The 13,760-nt window shown below is 40.4% G+C and overlaps 1 protein-coding gene and 1 non-coding gene across 2 annotated transcripts; both read right to left on the bottom strand.

Moving 5' to 3' along the window:
* Positions 1-178: 178 nt before the first annotated feature.
* On the bottom strand, positions 179-10,563 carry lman1 (lectin, mannose-binding, 1). Its single transcript, XM_030085411.1, has 13 exons — positions 10,329-10,563; positions 9,552-9,706; positions 8,481-8,588; positions 6,962-7,023; positions 6,570-6,669; positions 6,353-6,476; positions 5,811-5,869; positions 5,496-5,628; positions 5,140-5,327; positions 4,863-4,939; positions 1,248-1,413; positions 1,021-1,145; positions 179-925 (listed from the first exon to the last, which is right to left on the bottom strand). The coding sequence occupies exons 1-13, from the start codon at positions 10,546-10,548 to the stop codon at positions 889-891; spliced, it is 1,554 nt and encodes a 517-aa protein (XP_029941271.1). The 5' UTR covers positions 10,549-10,563; the 3' UTR covers positions 179-888.
* LOC115383547 (small nucleolar RNA SNORA2/SNORA34 family) lies at positions 2,423-2,556 on the bottom strand. Its single transcript, XR_003930714.1, has one exon. It is a non-coding gene; the product is annotated as a small nucleolar RNA SNORA2/SNORA34 family (small nucleolar RNA).
* Positions 10,564-13,760: the final 3,197 nt, after the last annotated feature.

The following is a 13,760-nucleotide window of genomic DNA, read 5'->3' as shown; positions in this document are numbered from 1 at the left end:
TGGTGAATTTTAAACCTGCTGATTTGTCCACAAGCCGTCATATTCAATGAATGTACAACTCCTTTTACTTCAGGGAGTTGGTTTTGATCTAAAGAAGAGCATTTAAGAATATTTCGACCTGTAATTGAATACAAAGCTGTACTTCACAATAAAAGTTACCAAATACACGGAGTTACACCTTCACTGTATTTGCAAAACTTGTTTAATGTAGTACAGATCACACAAACTAAGGACCCTAAATGAGGAAAAACTGTTGTAAATGCAGAATCTCCAAACTGTGTAGGCTTGATGAGCCTTTTTTCTTTCACAGAGAAAAGGTCCCACGTGGATAATCTGTGTGCGGTGATTGCTTCGTAAAAAAACAAACGAAAAAGCAATCAGAAGTCAGAGTTTTGTGTTCACTGTTTATGTGAATTGTTCACTTTGAGGAAATGTCAGATTCCGACATGTTGGACCAAACCAAAACAGTTCAACGGATGCAGATACAAGCCGGTCCCCGTTCTCCTCCATCGTTTTGTGTTTTTAATACAAAATAGCACAAGTCAAAACTCAGGTTCGTTTTACTGTCAGTTCAGTTCGGTGGAAGTGGAGCAGATTCCGGCTTAGAAAAAAAAAAAAAAAACAAAACAAAAACAAATTCTAAGGATCTGGCCAACAGGAAATACTGTAGGAAACATGATACATCATGATGGAAAACCAAAGTCTCGCACTGGCATTCACACACATTTTACTGATCAAATTAAAAATCTGCAATCAATTAAAAACAAGCTCGCTCAGCAAAACCAAATTTTCAAATACAATAACTTACAATCTGAAAAATCAAACAAACGAAAGAATTATGGAAATGGACAGTCTCATTTATACACCTCTTTTCATAAACAAATTTCATCAAAAGAACTTCTTTGCTGCTGCTTCTTTTTGACTTCTGAAATAAGAAAGAGGGAGTGAAATCAGTGAGGGGTTCGAGCACGTCATGATCAGGAACATGACCGATGACTGATCGATGGAATTCGGTCTTACTTGTACATGATGTAGCAGAAAAACAGGACCGACTGCACGACGATGAAGATTGCAAAGTGAACGGTGGACAAGCAGGAAGGCATGGGCGGCGGCTCGGGGCACTTCACCACTTTCTCAGAAGGACTCTGCACAAAGCAAAAAAAAAAAAAAAAAAAAAAACAATAAAAAGGTGATTTGTTCAGATGCATAAACTGCTGTTTAGTGAGAGTCTGGAGTCTGATCCCTACCTGAGCGTTTCTCTGGACCAGGTGCTCCAGATCTCTCTTGACCACGTGCAGATGCTCCTTGATGTCGTTGAAGTGCTGGACGGTCTCGTAGCCCCCGGCGGCCCCCGCCTGGTCGTGGGGCTGCTGCGCCATGCCGATCTGTTTCACCGACTCATGGAATGAGCTTCTGCGGGGGGCACGGAGAAGATGCGCGAGTGTCAGAAGAGCTAAACGTCCTGCGGCCCGGGGACCGCACGACGGGCATTATGACCGCCGAAGGCCTCCCGGAGGGCCGCGGTGGATTCAGGGGGTGGGGTGGCGGGGGGGGATTCTTGTTGGGAAACACGACGAGCGCCGGATGTGCTTGTTCGGTACGGTTTATTTACAGTGGTATAAATTGTCCAAAATTAATCTTTTAATCCCTATTCACCGGAGACTGCATATTCTCAAAGTTTGAAAAACAGAAAATTACCATCTGATAAAAGAGGTCATGATTGCTAAATTAATCCCCTATAAAAACACGCTCTTACAACAGATTACAAGTACAGTAGGTTAAGAAACAGAAGAACGCGATCTGGATTAGGATAGCCGCGCGAGGCTAGCTATCATGCTAAAGCTGAAATTAAAAAATGTTGACAGACAAGCTCAACCTTTTACATGATCACTTTAAATAAATGTGGTTCCCTGCATTTACCCCGGATATAAAGCTCTGTGCCATCCCCAACAAAGGGAGAGGAAAATACGCATCACAGGTTTGGCTTATTTATAAACCTAATTGTCCATAAAGTTTGTGTCTTCTAAGATGAAGTTGATTTGACAAAGACAGAAGTTTGTGTATTTAAATGAAAACAGATATTAAACTAATGAGGATTCGATTAAACCTCAAGCGTGTTTGTGGACAAATTACCGAGATGATGAGACATTTTAACTTCACAGCAGACGCATCATGGCCCGCATTTTTCATGGAAAATGAATAAATGATTTCTAACCTTAATCAATCTACAATTCATTCCGACAAAAACAATCAGAAACGAGTGTGCAGTTCATCAGTGCTGGTAAATTTAGGTCAGCACGGCAAGTTTTTGGAAATGAAGGCTTTAAATGGAAACTGTTAAGTAAAATTAGCTTTTCACCACTTTAATTAATAAAAAAACTAAAAACAAAACAAAAAAAAAACAAACAAGAAAGTAGAGAGATGCTGTTCCTTCCAACTGAACCGATTAGCCCTGATAGAACTCTGGGACAAATCAACAGACCACAGGAAGGAGTTGATGTCGGCTCCCATTGAAACAAACAGCTACTGCAAGCTGCTGCTTTTGATCGGGGCCACTACATATTATTTTAACTGATAAAATAGCAAATATTGTTGTGAGTTTTACTTTCCCTACTGAATTTATTTCAATAAATCACATACTGGTGTTGAATTTTTTTTAATTTTAAAATATCTAACAGAAACACTGACCTATGAAATAGCCTTTAAATGAAGTATTTCAGTGAGTGATGAAGACACTTAACCTTCAGGACAAGTGTCAAGAGTTACAAGATCTGGCATAATGAAATACGTGGTCCAGTAAAGACGAAGCTAATCCTGATCACGCCATGATCTGTCTGGAAGATTTCTGTCGGGCTGGCGTTCTCTCCAGTTATTAATGAAACCTTCCATAAATCAATTGCCTCAACGCGCCACACTCGGCTCGACTGAGCAGCTCAGAAATGTGGAAATGTGGAAATCCGTACCAGTTTAACCAGTGAATGAAGTCAAAGTCTTTATTCCCAGGAGAGAACGGAGCCGGGATCACATTTCTCGACAAAATGTAATTTCTTAAAGATGATTACTTACAGGGAGCAAAGCAATAAGTTTCCCTTATCACCTTAAAACACATCTAAGGCGATTACGGAGGGGGAAAAGTGACTTGACGAATGAAGAGAATTCCAGCAGAGTAAGTCGGAAGGCCCTGAGGGGGATTGTGACCAGAAATCAATTGGCGGCAAACCATGTTTTTTTTGCTTGTGCATGACAGATGTATTTAAAGACTACTAATCTGATAAGGACAAAACGGTGCTAAGATTTGGCCTTTTCTTGCTCGGGCCACATGGCCGAGGTCTGACAGGGATGACATATAAACAAAATCTAATTTGAGGAAGTGGGAGGGGGGGGGGGGGGGGGGAGAGAGAGGGAAAAAAAAAATCTCCTTTGAGAAAGTTAAGTGAGCATTTATTAAACCCTGCGTCTTAATCTTACAAGCGACCCATTTCCGAGCGGGGAAGCCCTCATTGAGAGTTGATGAAGACCTATCATGAACTCGGCCTCCAGGAGACGGGTCAGGGAGAAACACCGTAATACAGATCAGCCGCTCACATTAGCACATTAGGCAGAGCCTTTCCCACTGTTTTCCTGTCAATCAGCTTAAAATTATGTAATTTAATAAAATTAAACAATTACACTCTTATATACATTTGATTTCTAGAACTTGGTGCAATCAGGTGGTTGGAGCAAAGAGGAGTGTTATAGGTCAACAATAGGAAAAAAAAAAAGTCATTTGAGACTGAATGTCCTGCTGGATTTAGGGCATATAAACAGCTTGATTCTTTTATGATACATGGGGCAGAGAGATTAATGTTACATCAAATAAAATCTTTAATATCTTGTGATTCTGTTGATTAATTCTTTATGCAGATGGTGTGTTGAAATTAAGACACAATCAAACATGCATCTGTTGCACAAAGAAACATGATTTCTTTGGCCGCCCAAGTCATTAGATTAAAAACTAAATAAATAGAAAAAATTAAAAGCATCCAAGCATGAAAATTCAACTTCCCTATAATATTGATAGCTGCAAGTTGACAAGCTGAAGAGTTGTGAGATCATTCATATAATCAGTTGTTTTTAAGGCTGAAATCAGACTCTCACTAATCTCGGAGGGTATTTGAAGATGTAGGTCTTTATGGCCGTTTTTAAAGCTGTTTGGTATCTAAAGACCACAAGCACCTTAGCCGAGAAACTCAAAAGCACAAATATGTTATTGACAAATTGTGATCTTCAAACGTCAGAAATGACTTTGTTGTGCACCTAATCGGGCTTACTTAGGAAATCAAACAATCAGATGAGACTTTGCACACCATGAGAAAATCTCTTAAGCTGCATTATCTCAGCATTACAATGTGCATTTTGCTGTCTGACGGTGGGTAACAAACCCAGTTTTATGGTAAAGGAGATTACAGCGGTGTGTGACTACACCTATCATGCTATGGCTGCAGTATGCCACTCTTTTAATCCGTAATGTCTCAAACTGGAAGGAGTCCAGCTTCTCAAGTCTTCATCTGTCTTTGTTTCTATTTGATGCAACCAGCAGAGATAAACTAGTGAAGGAGTGACGTTTATCTCATTGAGTGTTTGAGCCTTTTCCTGTTTGCTCACGTGTCTCTGAATGTGGTCGGGACTCATTAGTCGATGGACGGCGTCGTGACAGCGGCTGGATTTCCGGGCTGGCAGACACCTGCGATGCCGCAGCCACCGCGTCCCCAGATTAAATATGATTTGAGGGATTTAAGCTGCAGGATTTCCCTTGTTTTGTTTTGGGAGACTCGCGGATGTGATTAGGAAAAACACAAACATGAGTGTCGCCGACGTCTTACCTGAAGTCGTTGAGGTTTCTGAGAATCTCCTGCTCCGTGGCCACCACGGTGTTCAGCAGCTGACTGGTGGACTGCAGCTGAGACACAAACACGGCACGGAGGCCTGAGGGTTCAACATGTCTGGCTGGACGACTCGGCTTTAATAATCCGACTTATAAACTGCTAACCTTTCAGCGCTACTGTTTCATTTGACCTTTCCAATCACAGCGTATCATAAAATACATTTTAACTGAATTAAAGATTATTTAAACCTTGGAGAGAAAACATATCGGCCCACCTGTCCCGGGTCGGCCTGAGACCCCTTCTTGGCGATCTCGTCTGTGATGACGGAGACGTATCGGCGCTGCTCGTCCAGGATCATGGCGAGCTGCCGGTTGAGCTGCTTGATCTCCAGGTGGATCTGGTTCTGGCCCTCGAACACCTGACGGATCTCCCGGTCGTTCACACTCTCAAACACATCCTCGACTGTGGAGAACACGACATTAACACCTCGATAAATTTACAGATCTTTCATCAAGCACTGTGAAAAATAACTGATTCATTCTTGTTTCACTCTGAATGCTCCATTGTATAAAAACAAATAAAGATAAAACGTTATATTTCAGTTAAATTCAACAGTTAAGAAACACTAACTTGGCTCTCCTTGGACATCGGGGTGCTCTTTCTGAAACTCCTCTTTCTTTTTATCAAGCTCTTGCTGGAAGTTCTGAAATTCCTCTTGGTACTTGTCCTTCTCCTCTTTTGGGATCTCAGATTCAACTGGAGGCTTCAATAGGAAAGACAAAAAAAAAAAAAAAAAAAAAAGAAAGAAAGAAAAAGGAAAAAAAACTCAGTGAACTCAATAAAGGCTCTGCTAAAGCCGTGTGGAGCACAGGCTTGGCTGCTGCACACAGAAATGAACGACACTGGGAAAAAAAAGTGATGCGAAGTGCAAGAAAACGTAGTTACCGGCTCCTCGCCTGGCTCTGTGAGGCTGAATAACAAGAAAGACAAAACGTCATGGTCATCTGATGGAGGGAAGAACAGAAACAGGTAAATATCACAGCTTTTCACACGACTCATAAGAATTATAAGCCTTGTTATTTTCTCATGTCTTTAAAATTTCAGTCCAATTGACTGAAATACAGAGACAAAAATTATAAGTCTCTCTTTAAGAAACAAAAATGTCCTACTATGACTTACTGTTCTATCTATATGGAGTCGATTATAACCGTCTTATAGTTATCTTTTTAGATATAATCTCATGGATCTTTTATGCTGCATTCTGAGGTGAAAAATGAGAGAGAAACCAAATGTGTCGCTATTCTATATATTTTCATCGCACTCGATTAGTTTGACCTCAGCTCACCTCAACCGGTCCAAAAAAAAACTCTTTAAATGTCAACTGGCTCATCTGCTTCACTGCCGACAGTCTGGGCTTAACTTAGATTTAGCATGTGGGAGGCAATGAAGTCACAAAAAATAAGTTATGCTCAGTTATGTTCTGATACCTGCTAAACCACCGGTGGCGGCCGAAATGCCAAAGAAGCCCTGAAGGGGGACGATCATGTTGTCCACTTTGGTGCAGAACTCGTAGTCGTTCTTGTCGGGGGTGAAACCGTTGTTGATCATGACCTGAAGAAACAAAACGCAGCTGACCGCTCTGATCGTTACACTTCAGATATGCGAACAGCTGACGCTCTAAACGAGCACGGATGCGTCACCTACCGTCAGCGTCTGCTTGTAGTAGGTGATTTTCGCCCGGATGGGGTACGGCTTGTTGCGGAAATCTCGTAAACACGTCCCCAGAGCCTGTGTGGTGCCGTCACTGCGCGAACACAGCATTTTCAGGCAAAATTAGTCCTGTAATTCACTTTTTAATAAACCACATAAATGTTATTGTAGATGCTCATTTAACAGTCCAGTAAACAACTTTAAGTCAAACTGGAGTGGCACTGAAAAAAGTGATTTAAAGCTTTCACTTGCCCAGGGGAGATTAGGAAAGATAGAGGATTATTTACTTTCCAAGCAAATATAATCATAATTCCTAATCTTCTTTAAGTGAAAAATTTGACTTTGCGGTGACGCTGGAAGGAAACTGAAAGGAAGTGTTTACTCACTTTTGGTGGTCATAAACAAGTTTGCCATTGTTCCCCACAACGATGATGGCCGGGTTATTTTTCTGCGACAAGAGTGAGAAAACAAATCCACATATTAATCCTTTTGTCTTCTCGAGTGGTTTTAGGTAATCTTTGTTAAATACTAATCCCATACCTGTGCAAAAATAACATTCAAGTGTGATAGCTGAAGAATTCAGGCTGGAAAAAAACTTGTTTTCACGAGAATCACAGTTATATGTGTGACATGTTTTCTACATGACGTCCAAAGAGAAGTGTTATTTGTGTACACATAAAAAACAGACAAAAAAAAAAAAAAAACTGAAAGAAGATTTAGTTGGGAATCTCTCAAGCAGCTTTCTTTCATCGCAAGCAGTTTACGCTACGACCTTCAAGCAAATCATCCACTAGAACCAGAGATGTCACACTCTTTTAGTTCAAGGGTCGCATACAGACAAATTAAATATCAGTGAAGCTGGTGCACTCGATTGAGTGTAGACCATAAAACCTATAAACTAACACTATTTCCTTTCACTCTAGAGTCAAGAATGTAAGAAGTTATTAAAAAATGCTCACAATGATTCATTTCTAAAGAATCTCTATTGAACAACATCGTTTTGTTAGTACAACAAAGCAACTTGCAGTTCTACCTGTTCTCAATGTTTCTTTAAAGACAAGACAAACTTGTTGCTTCAAAGGTAATTGGATTTCCAGAGCCTTTAGTATATTTTAAGTAACTCAGTCTGCAGATTTTCTAATGATAATGTCATTTCTCTCACAATAACACAGCCAGTTGGCTGACACTTCTTTCAGTTATGAGCATTGACGTCTCTGCTCTCTGAAACAGTGGAGAAGAGAATCAGACTATCTGCTTTTATTGAAATTTTTTTTCTTTCCATTTTTGCCCTTTGAAAGGTCATCCTGAACAGCTAAGATGTTTTTTAGCTTCTTTAATCTGCATGTTTGAGACACAAGTTTTAGGCAGAACTAAATATGAAGAAAGAAAAAAAACATCATAAAAAGCTGAAAATGTCTGGCCAGTGAGTTAAAGGTTTAATGTGGCCCACTAAATGTAAAAATAAGAAATGAACCCTGAACTGTATTTTCCCCTCCAATAAAAATAACTGCTGTTCCTCATTCCTCCACTAGGGGCGCGCTGCTACAGTGACATTAGAGGACTTAATGCAACACAGAGCCAAAACTGAACAGCTGATAACAACTCTGTTCTCTGGATCAGCAATACAGTCAACAACCTTTTGGTGTCACAGCTGTACCGTGATGAGTTTGTTCAAATGTTCCAAAGCCTCCAGAAATCCTGTGTTTTGAGAAGCAAGAGACCTTTACTCATAAAGACAAACACACTGGCAGATGGGACTTCTGAATGCACTTTGCTCTTTAAAAGATTTTAAGTGGTTTATAATGGATTTTGTAAAAAGTTCAGGCCCAGCTGAGATGAAACTGGGTGACATTTGAACTGAAATGAGTCTGAACTGGCTGCTTGACACAGAGAGTGGGGGCGTACCTTCCCATCATTGTCAAAAGAGTCAAAAAAGATCCCGACTCCGTTCCACTGATCAGCAGCTCCGTACACCGGCCCATCAAGGCCCTGTGTCGTTGTGAACCACACGGCCTGCGAGACAAAGAAAGAGTGGGATGATAACAGTTCTCATAGCATCTTGTGTTAGTCACAGCCAAGAGAAATAGTTTGAAAGTTTTTTTCCGTAGTACTGTAATTTCTAAATTGTGTCTTTAAAGCCCAATCGTGGCACTCTTCCTAAATTCCCTTAGACCTACAGTAGCAGCTGCACTGACGTGTTGCAACTTCCTGTATTTGCGCTGGTTGACTCCTGCTGCAGGCCTCGTGATCAGCAGATGCGTTGGTACTTCAGTATTTAAATCTTATACAAACATGCAGGCCTCATATGTGAAACTGGGTGAGTGGTTTCATGAACTAACCAATCACTACAGCTTGATGCTTCAAATGCTTCAGGAAGCAAAGACAGATATGTCTCAAGTAGAGGTTCAACAGGTGTGGACTATTGAAAACCAGCTGAGAGTGATTTGTTGCGATTCTTCTGACACCCGACAAACCGCTTGTAATTTATTCTCTCGGAAATACCACACTTCCTGAAACCGGAAAGACGCCTTTCACATGCAAAAACATTTCGGCCTTAACTTGAGTGTAACCCTGCCCAGCCCATAAAGGCAGAGGTGAACTCTCAGCGATAACAACAGGTCATTCACTTTTTTTTTTGTTCCCTTGGATAAACATTTAGCTCAGAACAAAAAACAACAGGTGAGTCTCTGTAACAATACCAAACCCTACCCAGCCCATCTGCAATTACACTGAATAATAGCTGCTTTAATTTCTTTCATATGATAAGATGGATGTGTAACCGACATGAGGATTTCTTTTATTAAAGCATTGTGAGGGATTTTTATTCTGTGTTTTATGCTGTTAGATCAGTGCTCATAAAATAGCAGAAAGAACGGTTCAAGGGTTGGTAGGACTCATATCAAGGCATTGATTAGCTGTATACTGGTTCCCCCCTCTACATCAAACAGAGATGTAGACGTTTCATCCCCTCCTTACCAAGCCGTCGGCTCCCATTCGGCCTCTCCCGGACACCCTGAAGGTCACCTCGGCCTCCCAGTGCTTGAAGTTGATTCTGTTTTTTGTCCACACAGAGCCCTTCTGGCTCCTGAGGGACGGCGCAACACGCACCTGGTCTGAACTAGGAATAGCATCTGGAACAGAGACGGGAGAGAGAGAGATGAGTTTCACTAAATTCATTTAACAGTTTGGTAATATATGAGAATGACTTCTGCAAACTGGATCTTTGTGTATTTTTACGTAGCTGTCATACATGATCATACCAAATGCATCATATACATGCTTCTCTCATCTAAAGAGAGTTTCCATGTTTTTTGGATTTGAAGAGCTGATTGAAAGATGTTCAGGCTGATTGATCACTATTGAAGGTGTAGTCAGCACTTGCAGTCCTGAATCAATGCTGGCTGGCAGTGCAACCTCTGAGCGTTCATATCAGCTCCAGCACAGCTCACTGTGTGTGATGCAAGAATCCAAAGGCCTGAGAGGAAAGTTCAACACTGCAGAGGCGACTGCCTGAACACACCGTCTGGTTTTGGGAAAATAAAGACTGTAACCATGCATCTAACGCGAGTGATCGATGATGTGGAGCTAGAATCTACAGATTCCATGTTGTAGTTTTGAATGAGCAGAGCAAAGCGCTGTGCCTCGAGCCCCCCCTGATCTGAAACGACCCCCCCCCCCCCTCAGCAGCAGACTGCAGGGTGAGAGTCCCTGCACAGCGGCGGGTCTGATGCTGACAGCTGGACACAAACTTACTTCCAGTGTGGATCCAGAAGGGGATACTGCCGTCCGGCTGGGACAGGTGCGGTCCTTTAAAGCTGTATTTGTACTCGAAGCGCCGGTGGGGAGCGCCCTCCGGGTCCGAGCCGCCCGCCGAGCTGTCGGCCGCGCCGCAGTGGAAGAGAAACGCCGAGAGAAAAGTTAGAATGAAGAGAGGAGCAGCCGCAGCCGGGCGCTGCGCCGTGGACACCGCCATGTTTCGGTATCACTGCTGACGTAGCGCTGAGTCCACGAGCATGACGGGATGCCTGTAGGTCCAACAGGGCGCGCGCTCATTGGACGCTTTTTGGAAGCTGTCATCTCGACGCTTCCTCCCATTTCCTCCGGTTCTCTCACTGTTTGCACCGCCGCTTCAGACCGGGGCAAAATACGCCATGTTTGCGCTATAGACGCAACAGTAAAATAAAAAGTAAAAATAAAAATTAAAAAAGAGAAAAAATAAAGCTTATTTTGCGGAACTGTGATATTTACTAATCGGAAAGGGCCTTTCTGCAAGGTTTCTCCGTTCCCATGACAACAACAAACAACATGGCCGCCTCCAGCTGCTGCCTTACTACTGCTGCTGGAGTCCAGGAAAAGAGAATCAAGATCATTATCACTTATATCAGCCAAAATTATTCATCAAGGAGGGTAAAATATACGTAACAAAGTGCCTTTATGCACATAATAATAATAATAATAATAATAATAATAATAATAATAATAATAATAATGATGATAATAATAATAATAATAATAATAATAATAATAATAATAATAATAATAATAATTTTTTAAATATGCATTCATGCAGCTGAGATATTGGGATATTTATTTGTTGCTATTTATTAGTTTACAGTGTTCTTATGACAACAACAAACATGCTTTATGCCTTCAGCCAGTGTCCAGAAAAGAGACAAACAAGATCAATATTGCATAAATCAAGCAAAAACATAAAAAACAGCAAGTGAAGTAGTTTCACAATATATTTATGCATATAGTGGAAAAAAAATGCAGGTAGGAACTGGAATATTCACCTGTTGCTGTTTCCTAGTTTATAGTGTTCTTATGATAAGACAGTGCAGAAAATAACACAAACAAGGTCAGAATTACATGCATCAACCAAAAACAAAGATATTGTATTTTTGATACTGACTCAGAATCCTAAAAGAAATCGCCCCTCTGCTGTACTCAGGTGGCAGTAAACATCTTTCTGATTTGATGTGGTGTAGAAGTGCTATCTTTTCCAGTAAGTTATAGCTTGTTTGCTACAAATGCTGAAAATGAATATTCTAACTATTAGATGAACATGTTTAAGAAAACTCTGTTGGTAACTGAAATACAGAGAGATATTCAGTAGTTGAGGGTGAGGTGCTGATGGCATCAGACATCCTTTCTAACCCAACCATTCATGCTGACCACAGTACATCTAATCATAGTGTAATTCCTGAACAATAATATCTCATTGTCACCATTAATCCTCCTTTTAAATTATTAAAATTTTTCTTCTTTTAAGCTCCATAGGACTGGAAATTACTCAGATATTTTGCCTTTTTTTGTCAATACCATTTTTACGCTCGCAATGTCAGCATCTGAATCAGAACTTCAAGTCGACATGTTGGTTCTCTTTTCAGTAAAGCTTTTATTTAATACAAAAGTTATATTTTTAAAGTGATATAATTCATTACATATATTGTTATTGTCATTTTATTCTTAATTCTTAATCTTGATCTTATTCTTACTCTTCCATTGTTACTATCATTATTGTTGTTTCAGGGACCACAAACTGCTTTTCATGAAATTCACATGACGACTCTAAGGATGAGTATTCTAAATTTTTACTTTTGTGTGGATTTTTTGGGTGCTTTATGAAAAATTTGATACAATATTCAACATCTATCGATAAAGACAATTAACAAATACTGAATTTTGAAGGAACATAAGTGGGTTTTCAACATCAAACCATCTTTAACAAGGTCTTCTGCTATTTCGTATAGTTTTCATTCATTACATCTGATATGCAACAAATTATCTGAGTCTGAACTTTATTTGGAAGCCCAAAACTGGAGTGTTTTCTTCATGCAAATATTGGTGAAATGATGCTACTTCTCAGTGGCTGCTTCCTGGATCTGTTGGCTCAGCTTTAGGTCTACTAAAATCCCAATAAGTAGTATTTCTTTAACATTAGACTTGTCAGTGTTCATGCCTGAGTGGACCCTCTGGAATGTGTAATTGACACCCAAACAGCTTTGAGCCTCTCGCAGCTTTATGGAAAACCAAACCAAACAAATCATTTCCCCACATAGAGAGTATAGATGAAGAAACCGAAGATCCAGACTGTAAGAAGCTTCTGCTGTGTTGCTGCTTGTGAACCTGCGAACCTGATCAGTGAAAGCTTTGGAGACACTGGTGTTTTTCCTGCAGTCTGAAAGCCTCAGTGGGAGACAGGAGATGACACAATTATGTGGTTAATCACTTTCTATTTACTTTCACCAGGTTCTACTTTTGGCTTCTGGAGATGCAGCATATCTGAGGACCTGTGATTATGCTTTCAAGGGTGATCATTAAAAAAAAAAAAAATACAATGACCCTACCAGCATTCACCTGATCTCAACCTGCTCAGATTTTATGAAAACACTTCTTTTTTTTTTTTGTAAGATGCAGATGTGTATTGTTTAAAAAAACAACATCTATTTGCACAAAGACAAAGGGAGCCATTGTAAAGGTGTGGTCATGTACAGGTTATCTTTCGTGGTCCTTGAACTAAATCTAGTTGAACGCCACTGATGTGCAGAAAGCTACAGAATTCAAACTCTGTAATTTAAAAATTTACCTGATCCCTGATTTCCTCCTGCAAACAGCCGTGCTCCCATGCACGTTATCCTGCAAATGAAGGATGAGTTTCATCCAGTTGCTGTACATTACAGTACCTATTAGGAAGCACCCGGCCTCCAACATTAATGATCGTCGTTTGTCTGCTCAGGATTAACACCAATACCATGACAGGAATCCGAAGAGGGGTTTTCTTGTCTGGCTGGTTCTATGCTTTACTTTAAAACAAATATTTTGAGACAGTTGGAAAAACTTCAGGGGATGCTTCTCTGGAAAGGAGGCATTTTATTATATTGCATCCACGAGTTGATTCATTAATGGTAAAATGGTAAATGGTAAATGGACTACACTTATATAGCGCTTTATTCATCTGCATTTGCAGAGACCAAAGCGCTTTACACTGCAGGATCACATTCACCCATTCACGCACACATTCACACACATTAAATAATAACAGGATTATTTAGGGGAACAAAGTAATGAGCGACCCAACTAAAAGCTAAATAAATGAAATGCTCTGCACATCAGATGATTGTATATAATATGATGAATTAAATAACTCTTTGACAGGGAAGTAATCTAGAAGGTTTTCTGGTG

The sequence above is a fragment of the Salarias fasciatus genome (genome assembly GCF_902148845.1).
Source record: "Salarias fasciatus chromosome 7 unlocalized genomic scaffold, fSalaFa1.1 super_scaffold_4, whole genome shotgun sequence".
Classification (NCBI taxonomy): Eukaryota; Metazoa; Chordata; class Actinopteri; order Blenniiformes; family Blenniidae; genus Salarias; species Salarias fasciatus.
The sequence above is the reverse complement of the archived record's forward strand: the minus strand, read 5'-3'. Positions and strand labels throughout refer to the sequence as shown.

Bases quoted from the DNA above. Each gene is read 5' to 3' on its own strand.
- lman1 (XM_030085411.1), bottom strand. From the start codon at position 10,548: ATGGCGGTGTCCACGGCGCAGCGCCCGGCTGCGGCTGCTCCTCTCTTC. The intron at 6,477-6,569 runs GTAGGTGACGCA...TTGTTTCTTCAG, and splicing joins ACTACAAGCAGACGCTGACG to GTCATGATCAACAACGGTTT. The intron at 1,414-4,862 runs GTAAGACGTCGG...TGCCCCCCGCAG, and splicing joins AGAAACCTCAACGACTTCAG to AAGCTCATTCCATGAGTCGG.